The sequence below is a fragment of the Gouania willdenowi genome, chromosome 7, assembly GCF_900634775.1.
Source record: "Gouania willdenowi chromosome 7, fGouWil2.1, whole genome shotgun sequence".
Classification (NCBI taxonomy): Eukaryota; Metazoa; Chordata; class Actinopteri; order Blenniiformes; family Gobiesocidae; genus Gouania; species Gouania willdenowi.
The window spans coordinates 34,590,744-34,616,348 of NC_041050.1; the positions used below are offsets into that span (position 1 = coordinate 34,590,744).

The window sequence follows — 25,605 nt, forward strand, 5'->3', positions numbered from 1 at the left end:
AGGGATTAACCCTTTCCTTCCCATGCAACAGATGTAGTAGTAATAGAGTATGATGATTTTCAAGATTTGCCAATTTCCCATTAACAAACAAGGAGAGGATTCATACAAAATATCATGATAAAAAATAAGCATGCGTCTCATTGACTTTTTGATTGAGAGGCCAAAACACAAGTTTGTGAAAATTCCAGACATTTTTTTTTCTTTCCCCCCCATATTGAATTGTCTCGCCCCAATTTTCATATTTCCACATTGAGCTGGTTTAGGGCCGAGAGTTTAACAACTGATTCACATTTGACGTAAACCAAAGTTGGTATGTGCAAATGGGAGAATTTTTCAAAATAGCAATTTCGCAATTTTCATTTCAATTCCTATCTCGTAATGCAATTACTGTACTGGAGGGCTATGGCGTGTCAAATTTTTGCACTTTGACTGCGAGCCAGCTGTTCCACCTCCCGTCAGATTTGTCACCATTTTGGATGAGATCGATGATGGTGGTGTCGTCTGCAAACTTCAAGAGTTTCACAGAGGGGTACCCTGAGGTGCAGTCATTGGTAGAGAACACACCTCTGGGGTGCACCAGTGCTGAGTGACCGGGTGCTGGGGTGTGATGCTCCCCAGCCTCACCTGATGATTCCTGTCAGTCAGGAAGTTGGTGATCCACTGACAGGTGGAGGCCGTCACTGTGAACTGTGAGTTTCTGGTGAAGACTATCCGGGATGATGTGTTAACCGCAGAGCTGAAGTCCACAAACAGGGGGTATAGGCTATAGTAAGGCATACATTTTTTTTTTTGTGAGATAAGGCCATCACAAGACCCAAAAAAGTGGTTCAAATAATTGGCATACTCAAATTGGGGTGAAAATGCAGTAAGGCCATTGAAAAATCAGAGGCGCTTGACTATAAACTAACTTCTACTTCTGCCATGAACACGAAGTAATTGCCCATTGCCAAGTGTACAGTATTGCCCCTTGGAATAGTAGTTTAAAATGTTTGTGTGTAAACTACCTTGCCCCTTTCATTCATTGTTACAATATATTGATTATACTCAATAGATTCATACATAATTATGCTACATGCTTATTATGAAGAACTTGGCTTCTGTATGTTTTACTTAGATTTGTCTGAAACTGTTTTGTTCTCCTCCTCTCATAAGCTCTCCTTTTTATTTAGAATGACAAACACTCCCACACTCACCTTAGAAAACAGAATCAGTTCCAGTCCTATCTCCCAATCTCTAATAATGTGTCCACTGCTCCCATCAGCATCCGTCAGAGCCTCTTATTTCCTCTCCATGAAATGAGCCTTACTGACAGCACGGGGCATCACTATCATATCTGGCCACAAACACATCCACACACACAGCACAGATAACACTGTTACAACAACATCCAGAGTAGATGTGCTTGGGAAACATTTTCATTTGGATCACAGTTATCTGTGTTATTGTTATCTCCAAAGAAGGCGAGGGTGACCAATCATGCCTGATGTTTTTAGGGCTTTCTCTACCACTGTATATAGAGCAGTGGTTCACAAACATTTCACCAACCCGTACCCCTTCAGACATTTAACCTGTAGCTATGTACCCCCTACTCCTGCACACTTTTTTAATTTTTATTCATTACCCTAAGACAGGGGTGTCAGACTCATTTTAGTTTAGGGGCCAAATATTGACCAAAAAAAGAACAATTAACATCATTATGCCCTAGTTTTCAATATTGGTTAATTCACATAAAACATTCTTGATTTGTTTCCAATGTTTGTGTAGTTTAAAGGAATTTTGTGTTTGTGAGAAATTGCAAAATTTCTGAGTTCTTTCCACAATTTGCAATTATACATGACTGCATTCATGTGATATAAACAAAAGGAAAAATGCAAGCCCCTAAAATTACTGTCGAGTTTTATTAAATTGGTGATTTGAAATAACTACAACTGGATTATTTGGTAATTTACACAATAATTCATATTTTCTGTCATTTTTTTTTACTTGTGGCCCTAAGACAATTAGTGCATCCCTGGGGGTTCCGTACCTTACCTTGGGAACAAGGGTATAGAGAACTCATGGTTTTTATTCAGCTCAGCTGCAGATTCTAAAAGAAAAAACACACTCAATATTTTATACAAAATATTTTAATTGTTATCTGTACCTGCCATTGTCACTGAGATACAACATGTTACAACATGTTCACTTAGTAGTAATACACTTTTCAGTAACAAATAAAAATCATTACAAATAATCTACTACACACACTAACACTTTGCACACACATACAGATACAGTAGGTTACAGCATGAGAGAAAGCGTATGAGGTCAATTGAAATGACTTGATCTTTTACTATAGTTGTGCTGTTTATTGTGCTCCTTATGTAAAACACACATATAAAATTAGATATCATTCTAACAGCATTAGTAGTTATCCCATTTCCATTTCTGTATTAATGCTGTGGCACGTAGGATGTATTTTAAATAAAGAAATATTGTTTTAAAAAATTATACCAGTATATTTACTTTGTTTTAATCTGAACATGTTAAATTTAAAAAAGGGTAGGGTAAGAGTGTAAAAATAGATAGATAAAGAGTTTGTTTTTTTAATGCCTACATATCTTTTCCTAACACTTGGGTCATCCAGGAGTTATTTGGGTGTATTCGGAAGTTCATTTTCACCTGTTCATTTACATAAAACGGATTTATTGTGAATTATTTTTAAAAGGCTGTCTTTAAATTTAATTACCCCATTATTGGGAAAAAAAAAAAAAGGTTTCACTCCTAAAATAAAACAAAAAATATATTCTTTTATTAAATAAAATAAAAAAAATAGAATAAAGAATGTTTTAAAATAAGAATGAGTCTCATGGTATGTTTTTCTGCTAACATTCTGACAAACCCCGACAGCCTTGGATTCAATAAAGCTAAAACACATTACCATTTCCAGTTCTTATGTAAAAAAAAAAAAAAAAAAAAGGATCATCCACCCATTTTGTGCAAAACTTTTTGCAGCTTATGTTATTCAATTTTAAGAGGCCTCTCAGATAAAAACCCAATGATAACCATTATCACCCAGACCACACCCTCCTTTTAAAGACATTCATTTTGGTCTAAACTTCAAACATCAGCGCTGACACGGCTGGCACAGACACCAAATACAATAAAAACAAACACTACAGGCTCTACAATGATGTTTTTACAGGTCCTCAGCTACCTGTGTTAATGTCTCCCAGACAAACGTGCTTGTTTCCATCATAGCCCAGCAAATATGTAGCAATATTAGGCGAAGATGTTCAGTTCTGGAAGAAATCATGACAATTTGTACATGTTTCTATTATTGTTTTGAGTATGCTGAATCCATTTTTAATGAGATCCATGTTGGCAAACCAATGGTTCCCACTCAAAACAAAAAAAAAAAAAAATCAAGAAATCCAAGATGGCCACTATCCCTATGGCCAATTTGGATATTATGTCATATATTTTGTCAAGAAATGCAATAATATATCTTAAAATATCGTAAATTGTGCTCAGAGTGAAATCCAAGATGGCCGCCATCCGTATTGGCAATTTCATTCTTACATAACTTTGGTTCTGTTAGACCACATATGTCAAACTCAAGGCCCGGGGGCCAAACCCAGCCCTTGAGAGCATTAAATTCAGCCCGCAGGTTAAAATCCCAATTACAGAAAACATGAATCATTGTGTAAAAATACCAAGTAATTCAGTTGTAGATATCTCAGCACTTCCAAATACACAAATTCAATAAATATCCACAATATTTGTCAGAGAGCGCAGTTTTCCCACGCTTTTATCACATGATGGCATTCATTGTTGAATATAAATCTATCTTTTCCAAAATTCACATTTTTTTTTTCCAGAATTGAATATAAATTGGTCACAGACTCAAAGAAATTTAAAGATAGGATATTGTCTAACTTCCATTGCTTACATATATTTATAGGACAGAATATTGTTGAAATTGCTCATTTTCAGGCCAAAAATTTGCGGCCCACTTGAGATCCCCTCTGTTAGACGTCGAAATGTGGCAAAATGTATGTTTTTGGGGACATGGATTGCCATGAAATAGCTTAAAATACTGTAAATTGCATCCAGAGCAAGATATAAGATGGCCACCGCAACGTTTTACACATGGAAAAGGGTGAAATTGTGATTTCTTTGCAGCCACAACTGTGTATGACAATAATGCTTTTAAAGGGTGAACTATTTGATTTAAATCCCCATCAAAACATGAAAATATCTATTTTCATTAATTTATAGGGATGTAACATTCACTCAACTCCCGATAACGATTCTTTCATGATTTATTTTACAAAATGGGACTGTAGACAAATGATTGAAAAACATTCCTTTATTTTTTTGGGGGAAAAAAAATACTGTACTATTTTCCTTTATTTTTCATTGTCCAAAGAATCCCTTAATAAACTATTCAAAACAATGCAATTTAACTAAAAATAAATCTTGAATGAAATACATAAAGGAATAATACAAATGAAGAAGAAGCCTAATAATTTAAATTCTAATTCTATAGTAAACAATGCAAAACTGCATAATAGTTCTTTTTCTTTTTAAAAGTGCAACTGAAAATGTATTTGTGCCTTAACAAAAACCAGTCTGCACTGCATTTACGGCAAATATTTGTTTGGACCAGCAGAGGGGCGCTTGTAACCCAGTGTTCGGTTGGGATGCAGCAAATCTGTGCAGTGAAGAAGAGATGCTACGGTAGCAGACAGGGCGAATAGAAAAACGAGACTTTTACAGATATTCATTCGGTGCTAAAGGGGTAAGGAATAATTTATGAACATGTTTAAGAGTAGAAGGCGGATAAATATATATAAATATATAGCACCCTCTGCTGTTTAAAAAAGTACTACGAATTCTGCGATTCAATTTTCAGAAAATCAATATGAACAGTGATACCTATGAATCAATTTTTAACTGCCTTACGATTAATCGTTACATCCCTATTAATTTATCAGGAATATTATGTCCATTGTGATCCTGCATGCATAAGAATTAATCTGATAATGTGTTCTTTTTGCAGCATGTAAACTCAAACTTTTGATGTAGATATGAGTTATGACAAAAAATCCAGATAGGCAATAAGGATAGTGGCCATCTTGGATTTCTTGGTTTTGAGGGGGTAACTGTTGGTTTGGCCAGCATGGATCCTTTTTACTTCCAGAAGTGAACATTTTTTTGACATATCTGCCAGGCTATCATCACTGCATGAATTATCACAAAACAAGAAGCTCCAAGAAGGAGAAGAATGAACCGTTTCATAGCATAATAAAACAAGCTTGTCAATGTAACTGCTTGAGGATCACAACAAATCTATCAAACTTCATAAAAACACAAACCATACTCATAACACAAATACGTGAGCCAGATTACATCTAACCTGTTTAACATCAGTGACATTCTATTTTCAGCATTTTATTACATCAGCAGTGCACCACATACCTGTAGTTTTAAACTGCAAAACTGTAAACTATACTAAACTATGCTTAGTTTCAATGTTAGTTTATAAAAAAGTAAAGAACTGATTTTTTTTTCCTCTCCAGGAAACATTTCTGAGTACACTACAGGCAAACCTGTGTGTTTTAGGCCACTAGAGGACTTTGTATGCAGCTTATTGACATGGTGAGGTCTCTGTGACTGCAGTACGCAACATATAAGCTGGTTAGGAGATTAAAGGAGCGATAACGGTTAGAGCTAATATTACAGAGTAGGATTCCCAATTTGTAATCAACAACATTTGGAATCTGCAAAAATCAAGTTGTGCTTCCATTGCAAATTCACAGTAAGAATTTCAAAATCTCAAAAATGAAATTAAAATAATTAATTAAAAAAGGTTAAAATAATTAATTAAAAAGATGAAAAGTTAATCAAAAGCTGATTTTTAAAAATATTTATATATTATTATTTTAATTGACCCAAAATATTTTACTTCAAAAAAATGTATTTCAAATTGTAAAAATACAATTAAAAGTAAAAAAAAGATTACAAAATAATTAAAAGGTTAAAAAAAATCAATTAAAACATGAATTTTTTTATTTGTTTTTTTAAACTGAAGATGACTTAAAACTACTTCAGAATGTTTCATGTCAAAATAAATTGAAATATAAAAAATAAATTAAGAGATTCAAAAGCAAAATTGAAAGATTCAAAACTGAAGGTAACGGTTAAAAGTGAATTAAAATAATAAAACAAATGAGTTAAAAGTTTAAAAAATAAATTAAAATGAGGTTACTTGAAAGTGTAATTTTTATTTAGTTTTTTAAATTAAAGATTGACCTTAAAATGAGTTCATTTTTTTTATTGAAAAATAAAATTTAAAAAAAAATTAAAAGGTCAAAAAATGAACAGTTAATTGTGTTGTTTTTTTTTCTTTTCTTTTTTTAGTTAAAGATTGACTTAAAAAAAAAACTTACTTAAAAATGTTTTTTTTAGTTCAAAATTGTTTACTTAAAAAATTTGAAATTTTGAAATTGTCACTACTGTGTGTTCTAATATTTCAGGACCACAAGTAAACACTTTCAAAACCTTTAGTGCACTTAAAAGCACAGCTTGATTGATTCATTAAGTCTACATTTTCAAAGGGGAAATGTATTGATGGTTGGACTTTATAACTCTTTATTCCAGTAGTGTTTGTAAAGCGTGCCTTCATACCTACAGTATAGGCATGAAACTAACCTGGATTTAGTTGAATTTTTAGTCCAGCACACCTGCCATTTAAAATAAAATCTAAAAGAGAGACCAAAACCAAAATACAAGTGAATGTAAACATGAGAGGAATTTTTAGACAAAAAAAAAAATTCGGATTTTTTATCTTCTGCAGTGGGATCATAGTTACTCGGGCCGCTGCATGTTGCTCCTCTCTTCAGGAACAGACTAAGATCTTCTGACAGAACGTGGTGAAGATTTCTAGGAAGAAACAACCTTGTTACATGAGCTGCACCTGTTTGAAATCTCCAGGTTATCACAGATCAGATGTTGTTGAATTTTTAATGAAACGCAGCAGCGTTTAGGCTCAAATTCTCACAACAGTTTCTACTCAATGCGTCTCACGCTGTCCTTGAACAAACAGAGAAAGAATCACTCACCCAGCATCTTGTTGACCACGTGAGGTTTCTTCCACTTGAAGCCCAGCAGGTACGCTGGGATGCCCGTGAGAATAATACCGCTGCCAATCAGACACTCGAATGGAGCCGCCAGAAGGACACTGACGATCATGAATATGCAGCTCAGCACAAACGTCACAGGGATGACAATCCACACCTGGAGAAAACAGGCTCGTAGTTTTAGATTTAAAAGCTATTGTGAAATGAAAGGTTTATACTGTACTAAGTTACTAAAATGTTCTGCTGCTTAGGTGAAAATGGCAATATCTAATTTGTAAAATGCTAACTCTCTTACTTTTAATGTATTTTAAGGTTTTATGTAAATTCAGCTGCTTTTGCAAGCCTTAGAGTGCTTGATTAGCTCTGCTAGAGTGTAGCAGCTGGTGCTCATGAACTTTGATTAAAACCTGCTGTTAAAGCTTTAATCCTGCAGCTACCGCCACAATTTTTAGCTTAAAATGTTGCTGCAATCTTCCTCTTTCTTATAATTACTCTTTTAGTGGGAATGCTTACTTTGCTTCCACCAGTAGGACTTTTCCTAAATATTTAAGCTTTTGGTAATGTGTACTAACAATAAACACATACAGCCAAAGGAGTTGGCAATTCATTTTCACATTCCCACTTGCATTGACGTGGCAATGCAATTTTTTCTAGTTTAGCTTAACATCTGCTTTTGTCACACCTAGCATTCATATTGATGGTGATATTAATAAAAATATTAAAATGTATTTCCTATAAAAATCATCTTGCTCTCTATAGTAATCTGATTAAAAATGTTTTGTTGAATCAACTTTGTCTTTGCTTAAAACTGGAATAAACTGGAAAAAAAGCGGAATTTGCCCTGATGAAATATTGTTCTGTTTGCCACAAATTCAACACGTTTTTTTTTTCCCCCCAGTTATTATAGTTATTAGTTTACTGATTGACAATGGGTCTGTACAAAAAAAGGGATCAGTTGTTACTACAGTATATTAGTTAGAAGGCTTTGATTTTGATCATATAATCATTAAGTGATTAAAAAAACATACAAGTGAAAAAGTCTTTGTACATTGTTATCTTAAAAAATCAGGTGTGTGAAAGGGATGGATTTGGTTTATCAGAGGGTCAACATGTATAGACTCTTTGGTTCACAAACGGTTTCTATTTTCTTCAAAATCTATTTCTGAAAATGAAATCACTAAGGCCAACTCATTTCATAAAATATACATTAATTATCATTTGGTTTGTTAATATATTTTACATGTTTGTTGTAAATTAATGTAATTATTTTATTTAAAAGGTGTGTACTGTGTAATAAAAAAACCCACACAATTTAGAGTATCTATTTTGTTTCATTCTGATTTTTAAATTAAAATTAAAAAAATGTCAAAAAAGATGATACTAAAAAGAATCGAGATCACATACAGGATGTTCAGTGTTCTGAACAGGTCGTCTTATCAAAAAGAAAGGCCTGAAAGCAATTCATCAAATAGGAAGAGATGAGAGTGTCCGATCGCCACATGCAATATTCCCTGGATGAAAGAGACACTGAGAGGCATGTTTTCATTCAACACCACTCCTCCTTGTCCTCAAAACACTGGATGTTTCTACTTCCCCAGAACAACCAAAGCAGCGATGCTTCTTTTTATTTCTCTGAAACCAGAGAAGCATGTTGATGTTTGATACAGAGCAAACACTGGGCTTTTCTTCACTGATTCCTTTCACACCTATGTAATCCATATAATTTCACAATAATGCACTTCGGTCCCAAAAAATTCTGATTTTTTTTACCAGTTGTTTGTAAATAGTTCAATAGGCAGACTGTAAGGTTTAAGTTTAATCGGATGAATACTTTTGTGAGGGGGGTACATGTCGATTTTTGCACTTCCTTATTTTTCTTCCATTTTCAGCTTCCAATATCTCACAAATACAATACAATTCATAGGAAACTAAAATTTGGTGTAGTAATATAGCTCTACCTGCTCTCTCAGAATACAAAAAAGATCTGCTATACTTCCTATCTGGTGGACATGCCAGCACCCTCAAATTGGAAAAAAGTTTGTCTGGGTTTGGGTCTGGAACATGTGTGAGCCTCAGTAAACAAACCTTACATATGCCTCAGCTCCTGTAATTTGATCAGCTTTGAGCTATGTACATAGACTGTTCAAATCAATAATGATTAGTCACATATATGCATTGGTTCTTGGGTGAAAATACCTCTTTTTTTTTTTTACTATTTTCATTGTAAGAAAAAAATCTCATTTCTGTTTTAATTTATAGTATTAAGATGATTCTTTCTTGGGATATAAACATTTTTTTATTTATGTGACTTCTTCATTTTTATTTTGGACCCCAACTTTGGGTTATTTCACCACTTGTGAATATAGAAAAGCCATTTCATGAGGTCATTGTAGCTTCCCTCTGTGTCTTATAATGTGTGGAATGTCCTGAAAATTTATTGTGGAATGCTCCAATGGCATTTCATGCAGTTTCAGCATCTCTGCATTGTGCTTTTTTTTTTTTTTTTTACCTTAATAGGCCGTCTGATGTTAGGTTTGGTGAAGCGTAGCCAAAGCAAGCCAGCAATGGCCATGCCCACACAAAGCCAGGTGAAGAAACTGAAGAAATTGATGACGGAGAAGATGTCATTGGAAATGGCGTACATCATGGACAGAAAGCACTAAGGCAAAGTAATAAAAAAGGAAAAAAATTACATTAGACTTTCATTTGAAAATGAAAAAAAATGATTCAGTTTTTAATTTGCACAACAATGCACTAAATAAACAACCATTCTTTTCATAGAGGTGTCCAATTTAACATGTCTCAAATATGATGGGTAAATAAATCTTATCCACTGTGTTTGTGTTTTCTTACTGTGAATATGAGGGACGGCACTGGTGTGAACTGATCTGTGTGCACCAATCCCAGAGCAGCAGGGAGGTGACCTTCCCGAGCCCCTGCATAGAAGAGACTAGAAAAACAGACGTTCCTCAGGGATTGTTTAAAAAATATTACAATTACAAAAATTACAATTTAATCAAATGCAAAACTGGGGAATCATGTTACAGTTCTATGGAATAATATATTTATATATAATATAATAATTATATAGTGTAATAATAATTATATTAAAAATATATATGCTTACACATACAATCATTAATGAACAATTCTTAAAATATGTTTCATATGAAGTTTTCCAACTAGCCATTAGTTCTCTTGAGGATCATTTTACCATTTAAAAAAATATATAAATCTAGAGGTATACAGAGAGTAAAAAGGCTCAGACGCCCACAACAAAAATATTAAAATTTCGCAATTAATGAAAGGTTCATTAATTGTGATGAATTGAATTGAAACTTTAGTAATTGAGAATGTAATTGTAATAACCTTTCAGAAATAATAATAGTAATTTTAATGGTAATTGGAAAAAAATGCAAGTATTTGTCATCATAATTGAGTTGTAATTGAACATGGATAATTGAAGACGTAATTGTAATTTAAAAATGTTATGGACCCCAACCCTGGCCTTCACATACGAGGTTAAAAATTATTAAAATGTGTTTCATATCAAGTTTTCCCATTATCTGTCAGTTCTCATGAGAATAATTTTATTATTTAAAAAACAAATTAAATCTAGGGGTATACTGATGCTCACACCACACCAAAAATATTAATACCAATATTTTAATTGATTATGAAGCCTAATAAGGTAACCAAGAGATGAGGAACAAATTGGATGATAGATAATATTTTTTACAGTAATTTACAGCTGATTTAGAACAAAATGACCCGTTATCATAAAAGATGCTAACAGAAAGCTAACACAAGAGGAAGGTTATGTTTTATGGGCTTATTTATAAAAAGACTCATTAATTGAGATCAATTGAATTGGAACTTCAGTAATTGAGAATGTAATTGTAATGGACATTCAGGGGAAAAAAATAATTGTAATTTTAATTGGAAAAAATGCCGGTCACTGTAATCATAACTGAGTTGTAATTGAATATGGATAATTGAAGACGTAATTATAATTGAAAAATCAATGTTTGCCAAACACACACACACACACACACACACACACCGAGATGCGGTGAAGAGAGATCCGTTGACGGCACCGAAACAGGACAATCCAACAAAGACAGGAATAAGCCAGGACATCACACCCAGGTGGTACTCGCCAAAACTCTGCACAGCATCACATGGACGACATCGTAACCAAAGAAGAAGACATCACCACATCTTATAGCCAACGACTTAATGACACAAGCATGACGCTCACCACGGCAACTGCCTCTGATTCCACCATCATCTCAGGGGAGATGGTGGTGAAGTAGGCCAGGTTGGTCAGAACGTAAACCACCGTCACTATAGGCATGGATATGATGATGGACAACGGCAGGTTCCTGCAGGAAGAGGGTCAAGAATTATTTGATTATTTGACAATAATTTACTTTTTTTTCCTATTTTGTTTGATGATGTATCAAAACTTATAAGAAAAGGCACTGAAAACAGCAAATATTAATCTAACAGCCTGTAGAGCAGACATTCAGTAAAGATGCAAGTCCTAAATGTGCGTTTAAAGCTTTGGACTTATTTAAAGTGTTTGAAGACAAAAAAAACAGAACAGGACAATATTTTTCATGAATGAACATAAAATACTTTCTAGTCAATTTGTATCAAGTTAAGCATCGACCACTGCGGTGTTTTTCAACCTTGGGGTCGTCTGTAATTAAAATGGGGTCGCCTGACCCCATCTTCAAGTTAACACATCACACACAATGAACATCAAACAACTGTATTCTATACTTGTACTAACTAATCCAGGCTACTCTATATTTGTAACACACTTTAACAAACATGATCATAAACAAATTAAAAAAAAATGTCCCTGGGGTCGCCAAAAATGTATGATATCAAAATGGGGTCACAACTCAAAAAAGGTTAGTAAAAGATTAGTAATCTAACTAATTACAGGGAGGCGCATATAATTACTGTACTGGGAAACTAACTACATTTCTCATATGTTTTGTAATTGCACCTCCTTTGGAGATAATCATCCTTCCCCAGATATCTTTAATGTCTGGTTGATTCTCATGTTGTTACGGAAATCCAAAATAATAACTAAGCAAAATGTATAGATCATTTAATGTGATATCAAACCCCAAAAAGTACATTTGAGATGCATTTTTTTTTTGGCCATACATTTCATCAATACAACCATCATCGCATTTACTGTAACTTACCTCTCTGGGTTGATCATCTCCTCCGTTACATAGTTCAGATAATTCCTGGAAGGGGGAGAAACACATTCAAAAGTGTATTAGATTAAATAGATTAAACATTCTTCTCTAGCATTTATTTAACAAATGTCTCTCACCAGCCTCCAAAAGCAAAAAGACCACTGTACAGAGCCAGGACTATATTGTCCACCCCATATTTGCTGCCTTCAAAGGCATGTTCTGGTGTCAGATATGGGACGTCTCCTACACAGAAAGCAGAAAAACAACATAGAATTCCATCCTGTTCCATGTAGCTGCTGCTATCTCGTGCCGTTTGCCCTTTGACATCTTTGACATTTGCATCTAACAGTTGGTCACTCAAGCCTCTTCTTTGATGTACAGAAGCTCCATCCCAGCTGACATTTTAACAGGAGCAGATATGTCTGTGGATAAGTCGGCCTCAAGTTACTCACTTATCCAGAGCTGCCAATAAATCCAGTGAGTTTTGAGTATGCTGAATCCATTTTTAATGGGATCCACGCTGGGAAACCAATGGTTACCACTCAAAATCAAGAAATCCAAGATGGCCACCATCCGTATTGCCAATTTTGATATTTTGTCATAACTTTGGTTCTACTTGATATAGAAGCATGATCTCAGTGGCGAATTATAGTTTTTCAGGGTCAAGAAATTCAATAACACATCTTAAAATAACATAAATTGTGCTCAGAGCAAAATCCAAGATGGCCGCCATCTGTACTGCAAATTTCAATCTTACCAGAACTTTGGTTCTGTTAGACATAGAAACATGTGGCAAAATGTAGGTTTTTGGGAACAAGGATTGTCATGAAATAGGTTTAAATACTGTATAATGCATCCAGAGTAAGATATAAGATGGCCACCACAACGCTTTACACATGGAAAGGGTGAAATTGTGATTTCTTTTCAGCCACAACTGTGTATGACAAAGATGCCTTTTAAAGGGTGAACGATTTGATTTAAATCCCCATCAAAACATGAATTAATATTGGTGGAGCCATTCCCACAAGAGGGTGCTCGGGGAGTAGTCAACCTACTACATCAAGAAGTTGTAAATTATTTGTTGTCATTTTGTCACTTTTCACTTGCTGCAATATGTGGGTTGGTATATCCAACCGGACTTCAAAGTATTCTCTCATTTCATCTAAGCCACATTAGCACGCGTTCATCCAACTCAAGGCGCTACTACAAATATGTCTATTTCAATTTATTTCTCAGGAAGATTATATCCATTGTGATCCTGATGCATGCATGCATAACCATTAAACTGATGATGTGTTTATTTTGCAGCACTCGCCAACATGTACAGTGATTAAACTCAAACTTTTTCTGTAGATATGAGTTATGACAAGTACCCAAATTGGTAATACAGATGGTGGCCATCTTGGATTTCTTAATTGTGAGTGGGAACCATTGTTTGCCAGCCTGGATCCCATTAAAAATGGATTCAGCATACTCAAAAACCCCTATGTACACATTTACCTGCATTCTTCCAGAAGTGAACATCTTTTTGACATATCTGCCAGTGCTATCAGAGAGGAGCAGCATAAAGGAGTGTGTGTGTGTGTGTGTGTGTGTGTGTGTGTGTGTGTGTGTGTGTGAGTTAATCCTGCTTGTCAGTGACTCTCTTCGACCTGTTGCTTTCAGATGTTAATAAATCTCCTTTCGTTGGTGCTTATCAAACGTGCATTAATCCCTCACTCCATCCCGCTCTCCCTGTTCTCTGTAAGGCTTCAGTGTGACGACGGGTGGCAAGCTTCGCCCCCTGGTTTCCATGGAGACACAAGTATGGAGTACAATGGTGATGGGTGGGGCCTGTAGAGGTAAATGCTAATGCTTCGTTGGTTTCCCGCCTGGTTTTCCTTTGAATAGCATTAACCAGGCCTCTTTCAACCACTTTGCTAATACTGCACTGGGAAGCATTGTACACAGGGTCAATTACATTTTTCAATTATTATTGTTTTCAATTACACATGTTCAATTAAAATCCATTACGATTATGGTGACCAGCATATATATTAGAATTATATTTTATATTTTATCCTCAGAAAGTCAATTATATTCTCAATTACTAAAGTTTAATTACAATTAATCACAATTACTGAGCCTGAAATCAATAACCTAATAAAAATTAACCTGCCTCTTGTGTTAGCTTTCTGTTAGCATCTCTTATGATCAGCTGTAAAATAAACTAAAAACAAATATCTATCATCTCATTTATTTCCTATCTATTGGTTACCGTGTTAGGCTTCCTAATATAGCGTTTAATTTATTTTAATGTGGGCGTCAGAGCATTTTTTGTGTCAGTATAACCTTTATATATTTTTTTCTAAATGGTAAAATGTTGAAAAGCTTGATAGGAAACATGTTTCAATAATGATTTAATGTTTTTAGGAACTGTTTATAGAACTGTAACATGGTTCCCCAGTTTAGCGTTAAATTATAATTGACCATTTTTATAGAATTTTCATGGCAATTACAATCACAAAGTCAATTACCTTAACTCAATTATAATCTAATTAGGATTACGACAGCAACAGATTTTAAAAATTACAATTACAATCAAGATTATGCCATAATTGTAATTAATTATCAATTACGCGACTGCAATTATAATTGACCCCAACCCTGATTGTACATATCAGAATATATTTTCCCATTATATCATGTTATATCATTTCAGCATCTGAACAAAACTATTTATTCTCACAATATGTCTAAATTTGCTTCATTATATTTGTTGGGAACATTTTGTGCATAGAATCCCTGTATTAAACATGATGTGCTTTGCATCAAAGTCCGCCCACACGTCCACATGGATGCACATTTGCACAGATTCGATCACACGGCTGCAGACAGGCAGGCCCTGTGTTCAGTGTGAACAAGCTGAAAAGAGGCCAGCCTGCTTGGTTTGGTTCATTAGACTGTGTTCATCATTATGGAGAATAGGAATTAACCTCACACACATGCATTAGATGGATTCAGTAATAACAGATAAAAGAGCATGTGTTTGATTTGTGTTTATTTATATTAGCTATTGCTGTTATCAGCTCTACTGTGGTTAATACTGTCAAAACAAAGCAGGCGTTACAGCTGGACTCAGCAGCACGCTGAGGGCGTCTCCTTAAAATAATACTCATCAGTTATTTTACAGGTTTTAAAAGGGTTGCTGAGTGTTACGTGGAAATGTATAAATAATCAGAATATTTTTCATTTCAACTTTGAATCTACAATTAAAAAAAAAAAAAAAGATTGTCTGCCATTGTGGTCTTATTTACCATATTACGAGCTTAATCAAAACTCACAAGACTGCAGTGCAGACACAATTTGTTTGATACAACTCTCGATTTTTCTAAAATAATGACATTTCTCACAAAACAATCGCACAGAATTTCCCTAAAATACACAAAAAATGCGTCAAAAAATAAATAAAAATCCAGAAATTCTGAAGTGAAGATACTGCAGGGAGGGACTGATCTCTGCCATTTATTGCTTGGATATTGTCGATGTTTTACATACTGTATTTAACAGTTATAAGTGGTACAATAATGCTTTTTCCGCCCGTGCCTGAAATCTGTGTCCCACTTCAGAAGTAATATCAGTGGGAATTTAACTTATATCATGATAATATACAGTAATAATAAGTCATTTCAGATGGTTAAATCCTAAATATATTTATTGGACTAAAACTTAAACCATAATAATTTCATGACTAAAATAGGATATTTGTCACAAAACAAATATGACTCAATAAAAAATGTAATGTCAAAAACCAGAGGTAGTTACAAAGTTAATGTACTAGTTTTTTTTGATGATTTGATTAAGTTTTTTGTTTTGTTTTTTACTCTACTTTTACTTGACTACAATTAAAAGTTAAAAAATATACTTTTACTTTTTGCCACCTCATTACAAATTAAAATATGAAGATAATAAATCTGGAACGGGCATGTCCAGGAGCAATGAAGAAAACTACTTTTTTTGATCATACCATGTCTTTTCATTTTACCTAAAAGTGAAATAAAGAGAACAGGGGGAACTATTTATGGCTGTTTTGCTTCTTTTTATGCATACTTTTTAATTGTACTTTTGATACTTGACTATAATTTTCACAAGACACTTTTGATACTTAAATACATTTAATGTGAGCTGTTTTAAGACTTTTACTCAAGTGTTTTTTTTTTTTAAATTGGTGACTTTTACTTTCACCAAAGTCATTTTCAGTTGTGGTATTTGTACTTTTACTTTTTTTTTTTTTTTTTTTTTTTTTTAAAGGTACTTCTTAAAACTCTGTCAAAAACAACCACACAAACATTCACTCTTATGGCTCTTATCGAGAAAGTAATTTAAGAAATAAAATATACTGTTTATTTTGTTGGTTTGTGACACTTACCAGTAAAAATTTGAATAAAGCCAAAAAGAATGATGATGCAGAGGGCCAGTAGTTTGGACACTGTGAACAGATCCTGGACCTTGGTGGCTGCCTTCACACTGAGGCAGTTTACAAAAGTCAGGAGGGCTGCAGTACATGGAGAAAAAAAATTACTGCAAATCCTCTAAAACTGTGGTTCCCAATCTTTTTTGATCCGTATAACCCCTTTGCATTTTTGTCAAAATCATGTGTACCCCCTCTTTATATCATAAGTACCCTCTGCATAATTTCATATGCTTTTTTATTTGTGGAACAGCAGCCTCTCCTAAACCCCTATCTGTGTTTTGAACATTGGTTCACTGAGGCTTAATCTACAAATTAAAAAAAAACGAGTGTAATTTAAAGTGGATTTAGAAAATAAAAAAAAAGCATGTGATTACTTCAGTAGTAAGTAAATACAGTAAATACCTTTGTAAAATGTAGCTAATTATTGTCTCCTATTGTCAAAAGTGAGATAAAATGGCCTCCACAGCATAAAATAATCCTGTTTCAACAAATTACAGAAAAATATAGCATTTCATTGAGTAATTGTTAAAAATTCCAGGAAGTTAGTTTTTTCTTCTTTTGGAATAGTATGTTAAAGTTTCATTTATTCAGACAGTCTAAATATATTAAACCTTAACATATTGTATAGCTTTATTAAATGATATTCTCTTAAACTAATATCCAGAGCCACTAAGTAAGCAATAACTACACAATCCCCAGCCATAGGACCACGTTTGGTCAGTCTGCTTTTTCCATCAAACATCCCAATCTGTGGAACTCACAGTCTACCCATCTCAATTGCATCACAGAGTTTAAATTTTTCACATCCAGGCTCAAGTTGTGGCTTAAAACAAATCAAAATTGTACCCACTTGTAAATAATGTTTTAATAGTGCGAGTGCGGTGTGATGAGTTAGTGCGTGTATCTGTGTGAGCTGAATGTGGGAATGTATAAATGTTAGATCACTGTTGTAAATAAGTTAATATGTGTTTAAGATTGTGCTTTTATACATTTTGTATCGAGGGAAAAGCTCAACCAGGGACAGGAGTTGGAATTAGCATTAGCTATACGCTCTAACTACGGTATGTCTGTCTGCATTGTCCCTGTCAAATAAATAAATAAATAAAATTCAAAAATAAGACAAAATTAACTTGCTGGAATTATTACACGGAAGTTATGGACAAAACTGTGTCCAAGCAATGGACACATCAAAGTGATCAGCAGATGCCTCTGAGGAAGACTGGCAGTTGTCAGTCAAAACATGTCAGGAGATCAAAGTAAACTTTACTGAAAAAAGGTGTCTGAATAAATGAAACCTTAACATATTAACAGTACTGTTAATTTGTGGTTTAAAAAGGAACTAGGAACATTTCCCAATCATTTTTTAATTAATTGTTAAATCTTTCCGAGTACCCCCTGCAAAGTGCTGCTGTACCCCTGTTTGGGAACCACTGCTGTAACAAAATTGGCTTCTTTAGTAGCAACACGCATCACTCACTCAGACACAGGCAGGCGATGAGCTTGGCGGCGCTGTCGGGCACAGGACAGGTGGGGTACAGAGGCTTCAGGAGGTATGTAGCAAACACCAGTGACACCACGTACTGGGACGATGGCCGGATTATCAGCATCTCTACCCACAGCTTCAGAAAAGCCATCAGCTCCCCGTACACCTCCAGGATGTAGGTGTAGTCTCCCCCAGACTTCGTAATGGTTGTGCCCAGCTCGGCGTAGCACAAGGCCCCCATGGTGGACACCACTCCACAGACGGACCAGATGATGAGGGAGAGCCCGGCCGAGCCCGTCTCCTTCACCACGCCGGTCGGTGTGATGAATATACCGGATCCGATGATGGAGCCTATGATCATTCCCACGCCGTTCAGGAGCGTGATGCTGCGCTTGAGCTCGATCTTCTCCCCTTTCTGGGCCAAGCTGCCTGTGGCTGACTCAGAGGGGACCATGGAGGACGACGGAGACATCGGCTGCTCCACAATCAGATCATTTTGATCAGGGTCTGCTTCAAAGAGAGCAACGAAAACATTGAAAAAGATCAATTTAATTGGATTGTAGAGGATATAGTCGGTGTTCTGTGTGACGGATACCACGACACACCTCACACACACACTCGCATATAAATATCATGCTATGTTGATTTTATTTCTCTCTAGTGTTGTTTGTGTAACTTTAATTTCTTCTTCTTCTATCTTGTAGTTATTGTTGTGTTGCAACCAACTTGAATAGGTGCATATCGCCCGCTACTGTTTAATTTAATTACAGTCGTCTGTCTATTTGATTTAACTTGTTTGAGAAATAAATGTTTAAACTTAACTATTTGCCTGTGGTTCATGTATCTACTGTATATTGTTCTCTATAGAGGAGTAGTTAGTAGTTTGACAAGAATTCACACCCTGAAGAACAAGGTATTAAATACTGACTCATCAAGTCATCGAGGACACTTTAACTCAGGAATGTCAAACTCACTTTAGTTCAGGAGCCAAAAACAAAGTAGTTTTAGCTTAAATTGGCTTTAGATTACAGGTGGGAAAACCAACAATTTAAACATTAATGTCCCAATGTTTTCACTTTACACAACGTATAAATGATGGAAATGATGTGAAGAATTTGAGATTTAAATATGTATTTGTGTATTTAGAAGCTCTGAGATATCTACAAATTAACTATTTGGTAAGTTGGACAATAATTTGTGTTTTTTTCTGTCTTTTCAACTTTTTCCTGTGGGCTGAACTGGATGGTCTCAAGGGCCAGATTTGGCTCCCGGGCCTTGAGTTAGACACATGTAACTCAATCTTAACACCAATATTATTCATAATTAATATTACCATTTTTAAAAACCCTTTGTTCTCCTACAGGATTCTATGAAGAAGATTATTCAATAATTATTTATTATTTAGATATTTATTTCTTCACGCACACACACAGGTGTCCTGTCCATGGTGTACGCAATGTTGTGCTCAATGTGAGCTGCTTTAGGCATTTGAATTTTTATTTATTGATTACTTCAAAGGTGCAATGCACATTAATATTAAAAGGCAAACCTAAAATGTAAAAATATATAAAATACAGAGAGAATACAACATGACAAAAGAGAACAAGTATGACAAATAACAATAAATACTGATAAAACAAAGCACCAAGCCTGGACTAAAACAGTCAATTACAACAGGAACACAGTTCTAATAAAATAGTTCATCCATACACAAGAGAAACAAAGTACAAAAATCTATTTTAATCAAATAATAATGAAATAAAAGGCTGTTCCTGTGAACATAATTGTTGTTAAGAAAAGGAGGTGTATGTGCTGAGTTGTCTGGTATTTGATGCATGGGCAGACTACACAACACTGAACAGGATAAAACAAGTACAGTAGAAGAAGCAAACAAAAATAGTTAGAATCATAATAATAAACCTGCTGAGTCGTGAAGGAGAATTAACTCTTTATCCTCAGGGGGATTTTTATTAGTATGCTTAGCATTGCTCACTTGTCTAATCCACGTGACCCACACCTGTCTGCCTAATCTGCAGTTGTTGCCATGCATAAGGCAATATTGCATCAGACCACATGGTTGCGTATTGTAGCCCAGCCCCATGTGCGTATTTACAGTCTACTTACCGGCTCCCATCTTCTCCTTGGCAACGCTCTCCCGGCGGCTCCTGGATTTCAGCTCTGGTTCAGCCATCTTCCCTCCCTGTCTGGTTCCCCTTATTTAGTCCTTATCCACCTGCTCCCTCCCTTTATCTTCCTTATTCCCTCCTCCCCCCTCTCTCTCTCTCTCTCTCTCTTTATTTCTTTCTCTGTCACACACCCAGTTTACACACACACACACACACACACACACACACACACACACACACACACACACACACACACACCTTATTCTCTCTGTCTAAAGCATTTCCTGTTTTGTCCTCACACACACACACACACACTCCAGTGCTCCCCGTCACTCAGACTAGAATTCATCTGTCCCTGATCCTCTCTTTTTCTCTTCTCACCCTCCTTCCTTCCTTCCTTCCTTCCTTCCTTCCTTCCTTCCCTCCCTCCCTCCCTCAACCTTTGTGATGCTGCTGCTGATGATGATGATGATGCTGAGCCCACACCCACCCTAACCTAAATGAATGATGGGATTGCACAGAGGGGGAGAAGTAGGTTATTGGAAGGCACCATTTGGAGGGGCCACCATGTGACGCGATAATCTTTTTTGTGCACAGTCTAATCCTGAGGTGTACAGTATGTCAGTGTGTTTGTGTTGTCCTGCTCAGAGGTATTAGGGCTGAGACACACAAGGGTAGAAAAAAAAGCAAAAAAAAAAAAAAAACTGAGTATCTTTGTTTTCAAGTGAGAAAAAGAGACAAAATTAAAGACTTTTTTCATTCTTCAATCCCAAAAAATGCAAACTAAAGAGTAAATAGTGAGAACGGTGGCAACTAATACAAACAGCTAGCGCTGGACGATATGGATCAAAACTCATATCGCAATATTTTTTTTCTCTAAATGGCAATATACGATATAAATCAAGACATTTTTAACTCAATAAGGTCAAACCAGGAAGACAAATGCCACACATACACATTTATTTAACAAACAGTGGCACAATATGTGCCACTTTTGACTTTTTCTCCTCTAAGGGACAGCATGTGTGAGTGAGTTCTGTAGTGTGGCTTGTATAGGGGAGGGTCTGGGTAAGGAGTAATACATCTAACTGTGTTTTTCATGCTGTTCTGAAAAGTAACAAAAGCACTCACTCGTAAAAACGAGTATTTTAATCCAAAATAACCTGTCAAATTATATAGCTCAGAAATATGAAAAAACTTGACTGTACTCTGTGAATAATATTAAATACTTGTATGATGTGATTTGTACTATGATTGTATAAATAAAAACAAGTTCAAATGATATACATAGATATATCTCGATATTGTCATTTTCTATATCGCCAAAATAGAAAACTTGATATATCTTAAATCACGATATATTGCCCAGCTCTACACACAACATTATAATTGTTCCCATGATATTACAGTATTTAAAACAACAAATATATACCATTACATAAATGAAAACAAATTTGTATGATGGGAACATTAGTTATTAGTCAGGTATTAATTAACCCTCATATTATCCTCAGATATTTACTAACACATTTCACCCTTGGGCTAAAACAGCTTGGGGTCAAATTGACCCTAGAGGAACACCAATATGTGCAATATTATGTGTTCTCATCTGAATAAATATCATCATGATAAATTTATGCTTAATCACGTGTACCCATCAAATTAGGAAAAGTCATGAAATATGAAGCGAAAAAAGAGAAGTCAACTGTTATTTTTTTTTAAATGATAAACATTGAATGGGGTCAAACTGACCCCAAGGGCAATAGGAGAGTTAAGAACCATCATTCATTCATTCATTGAGCCACTCAGACTCAATCATTCAAATTCAAATGTTTCACTGTGAATCATGTAAAGTAAACCAAATTAAATAAAAAATATGTTTTAAACAGCACATTATTAGGATTTGAAGATTAAATGAACAGACTGTGTATTTTCTTTTTTTAATGTTGGTAGATTTCGTGCTTGTGCTAGTTTGATTATATATATATATATATATATATATATATATATATATATATATATATATATATTTCCTCCCTGTCAGATATAAACGAGGTGTTTAGTTTGTTTAAAAGGAGATGATATATATCTTTTGACTCACTGCCCAACTTTAACTGTGGCTTCATTCACCATTTTAACCACAAGGTGGTGACTTCAACACTTTATAAAGACAGGGCTTAATAATACAGTAGGCCTATGGACTCCTTCTGGAATTATAAACATTCACATACACATTCCATAACACCAGGGAATCAACCATGGCCCTAGATTGGGTGGATAATGCAGTGAGTTAAAGACAATACATACAAATATGAGTAATACGCTTTATGATCTCATGTCTCATACAGAAAGGAATGAAGTCTTTCAGGAAATCAAGCACTTACCTACTAACCAAAAACGGTCGTCAGTTTTTTCATACTACAATAAAAAGCAGTCAGACCAGATCATTTCATTGGAATGAAAAGAAAAGCTTGAAAAAACGTACCCACATGGTTGAAGTTATTATACTTATTTTTATTCCGTGGTGGTATTAAATATACATCTTTAAAAAACTGAAACATTAGAGTCAAGAGCTGCAAAGCATAGTAAACTAATAAAAGTTAATGATTTGATGGGATTCCTGGCACCCGTGGGCACTGGACGATGACGTCACAGAGCCCCGAAAGGAAGCGCAAAAAAAAAAAAAAAAACAAAGAAAGAAAGAAAGAAAGAAAGAAAGAAAGAAAGAAAGAAAGAAAGAAAGGAAGATCATGTTTCAACGATACCTGGATAAAATTGAAAATGCCCATGCAAGAAAATTATATAATTTGATAATTAGGTTAAATTTATTTATTTAAAAAACAAACAAACAAACAAAAAAGACTTTTGTACAATGTTTTGGTTATTTTATTTTATCTCATATTTTTTGTGTGTGCATTTTCTCCTGTCATTTTGGTTTTTGAACTGTATTTAGTAGATGTTGTGCATTGATGAAGTTGTTGCATATTGTCGTGTTTGCTAATACAAATAAAAATAAAAGTAATAAGTATTCACATTGAAGTCAATACTCTGATCCTGATCTGTAAAATGTCGATTTATATTCATGGTCCAAACTCTTAATGCACTAAAGAAGAAAGCAATACATTTTTTATTCTTTTTTTTTTTTTTTTTAAGAATTTTTTTAAATAGAAGGCGATGTTTTGCGTGCTTACGTCACGCTATGGCTTCAGCGAGACCACGTCCCTTCCCCCAGCATGCTTTGTACTGCAACAAGAGTCTAAAATAAAATCGTGTTTAATCATATTTTTTGTTAATTGTCAACTAGAACGCTAAGAACTTATTATAAACCCTTTTAAAGAATGGTCTAATGCCAACACTTTTTGTTGATGGGTATTTTCATGCACCATAAGTAAGAAAGTCATGAAATCTGCAGTATTATATATTGGATTATGCAGCCGTTGTTATCCCTGTGGGTGGAAGCTCATTGTAGAGGTCACGTGCTGAGTGCTCGTCACTCGTCCAATCGCCTCGGGGAAGGTCTGAGACAAGAGCCAATCGCTGCCCTCACAGGGCATCACCTGATTCGGGTGAGCGAGTGAACAGAAATACTGGGCCGGTGCCTGTAATACTCACAGGAGAAGCCAGAGGGCGCTGATTGGCTCCCTGGTGGATGTGTATCAGGCTGGTTTGGAATCGCTCGCGGCTGGCGAATGAGTCCGATGTATGAGGTGGAGCACTGCTCCAGAACCCAATTCAGACTACTCTCCATTCACTTTTACATGTTTTTATTGTGTTTAATTCAATTGTTCAGGAGTTTCTGTGTATTTAGTGTTCATTGACAGTTTGTGTTGTGTGACATTTAGTATTAAACCACATTTAAAAAATATATGTGATTTTTTTACAGCAATACTTGTGAAATGTGTGAAAATATAATGTCAATGTTAAATCTAAATGCTAAATGTTAATTAAATCTAAAAGGTAAATCTAAAAGTCACAGGTAAAACTAAATATGCAAATTCACCAAAATGAGTTTTCTCAAACTTTTTTGGCTCAAGTAATGAATGAGTGATAACACACTGTTTAAAGAATCTAATTTTGTAAATAAGTGGAATTAAACAGTATTTAGCGCCTCCTGGATAGATTTATTTCAATAGTTTTATCATTTCCAGTCATCACCCTCCTGATGTAGGACCAAATCTGACCTTAAATTAAAAAAAAATGGGCAAATAAAGTGGAACCAGGTGGTATGTAATGGAAAAGGGTAGCTTAAATGGGCAAAATGTGGCAAACAATAGTGAAAAATGGCCAAATGTGGCAAACAATGGTGAAAAACGGCAAACATGTGGAACAAAAAGAAGCAACATGTAGGGGGAAAAAGTGGTATTTATTGGGCAAATGGTTTATTACTTGGATGAAAAGTGACCAAAAAAAAATAAAGAAAGAAAGGACAAAAATTGGATACAAGTATCAAAAAGTACTTGCAAAAATGGACAAGAAAAAGGGGTATTTATTGACTATATTCTAAAAAAAAGTGTCAGAACTTTTTGAAAAGGGGCAAAATGGGACAAAAGGAAATGGGTAAAAAAGGGTATTTAAAATATTTTAAATTAAGACATAAAGAGCCACATGTTGAGTATCATGGTGTCCTCTGATAATGTAGTGAGCTGGTCTGGACAGAAAATGCCAGGGCTAAATTTTGGTCCCAGTACACCCCTGAATCACAAATATCACTATAGTGGTATTTAACATGACATTGCTGCTTGACTTTCCTGATTATCTCTGTTACTTACTGGAATGCTCAGCCTGTGACGGTAAACCTAATATTCTCAGCACATTTTGACGTGGGAAGTACATTGTGTGCATTAACACGCTGTTCCTTTTCAGAGCAGAGAAAGTGAAATATATCTCTGCGGATGTTTCCATCCTGCTTGCAGCATATGTGTAGGTTTCTCTGCCCACTCATTCAGCTGAAAACTGTCAGTTAGTCCCACATGTCGATGGTATAGCAGAAGGAAAGGACTGCAGCGTGACATATGGCTTGTACCAGATGGGAGGACTGTAGCTACGGTAATTAAAAAAAAAGTTTTCCTGCTTTCAATGTTATTTATGGGCTATGTGCACAGTGATGCGTGACGTATTTCCGGTTGAAAATAAGACCGCTTACATCTTTCCTGTTACCGCTTTCGGACAGTCAAAACAGTGGAGGAGTGAGCCGTCA

General features: G+C 35.0%; 1 protein-coding gene across 2 annotated transcripts; it reads right to left on the reverse strand.

The window, feature by feature from the left end:
• Nucleotides 1-6,386: 6,386 nt before the first annotated feature.
• On the reverse strand, nt 6,387-20,545 carry LOC114466444 (large neutral amino acids transporter small subunit 1-like). 2 transcript variants are annotated; one of them, XM_028451859.1, is made up of 11 exons: nt 20,407-20,545; nt 18,277-18,789; nt 16,755-16,880; nt 12,484-12,589; nt 12,350-12,394; nt 11,386-11,509; nt 11,188-11,291; nt 9,978-10,074; nt 9,634-9,783; nt 7,107-7,281; nt 6,387-6,927 (listed from the first exon to the last, which is right to left on the reverse strand). In XM_028451859.1, the coding sequence occupies exons 1-11, from the start codon at nt 20,471-20,473 to the stop codon at nt 6,884-6,886; spliced, it is 1,551 nt and encodes a 516-aa protein (XP_028307660.1). In that variant the 5' UTR covers nt 20,474-20,545; the 3' UTR covers nt 6,387-6,883. The 2 variants fall into 2 exon arrangements, with proteins under 2 accessions (XP_028307660.1, XP_028307659.1); XM_028451858.1 differs by having other exon boundaries at nt 18,277-18,792; nt 20,407-20,507.
• Nucleotides 20,546-25,605: the final 5,060 nt, after the last annotated feature.

What these genes read in the sequence shown, in the direction of transcription:
- LOC114466444 (XM_028451858.1), bottom strand. Translation starts at nt 20,473, where the DNA reads ATGGCTGAACCAGAGCTGAAATCCAGGAGCCGCCGGGAGAGCGTTGCC. An exon ending in CAAGGAGAAGATGGGAGCCG is followed by an intron (nt 18,793 to 20,406) that starts GTAAGTAGACTG and finishes CTCTCTTTGAAG; the next exon opens with CAGACCCTGATCAAAATGAT. An exon ending in CTTTTTGCTTTTGGAGGCTG is followed by an intron (nt 12,395 to 12,483) that starts GTGAGAGACATT and finishes TCCCCCTTCCAG; the next exon opens with GAATTATCTGAACTATGTAA.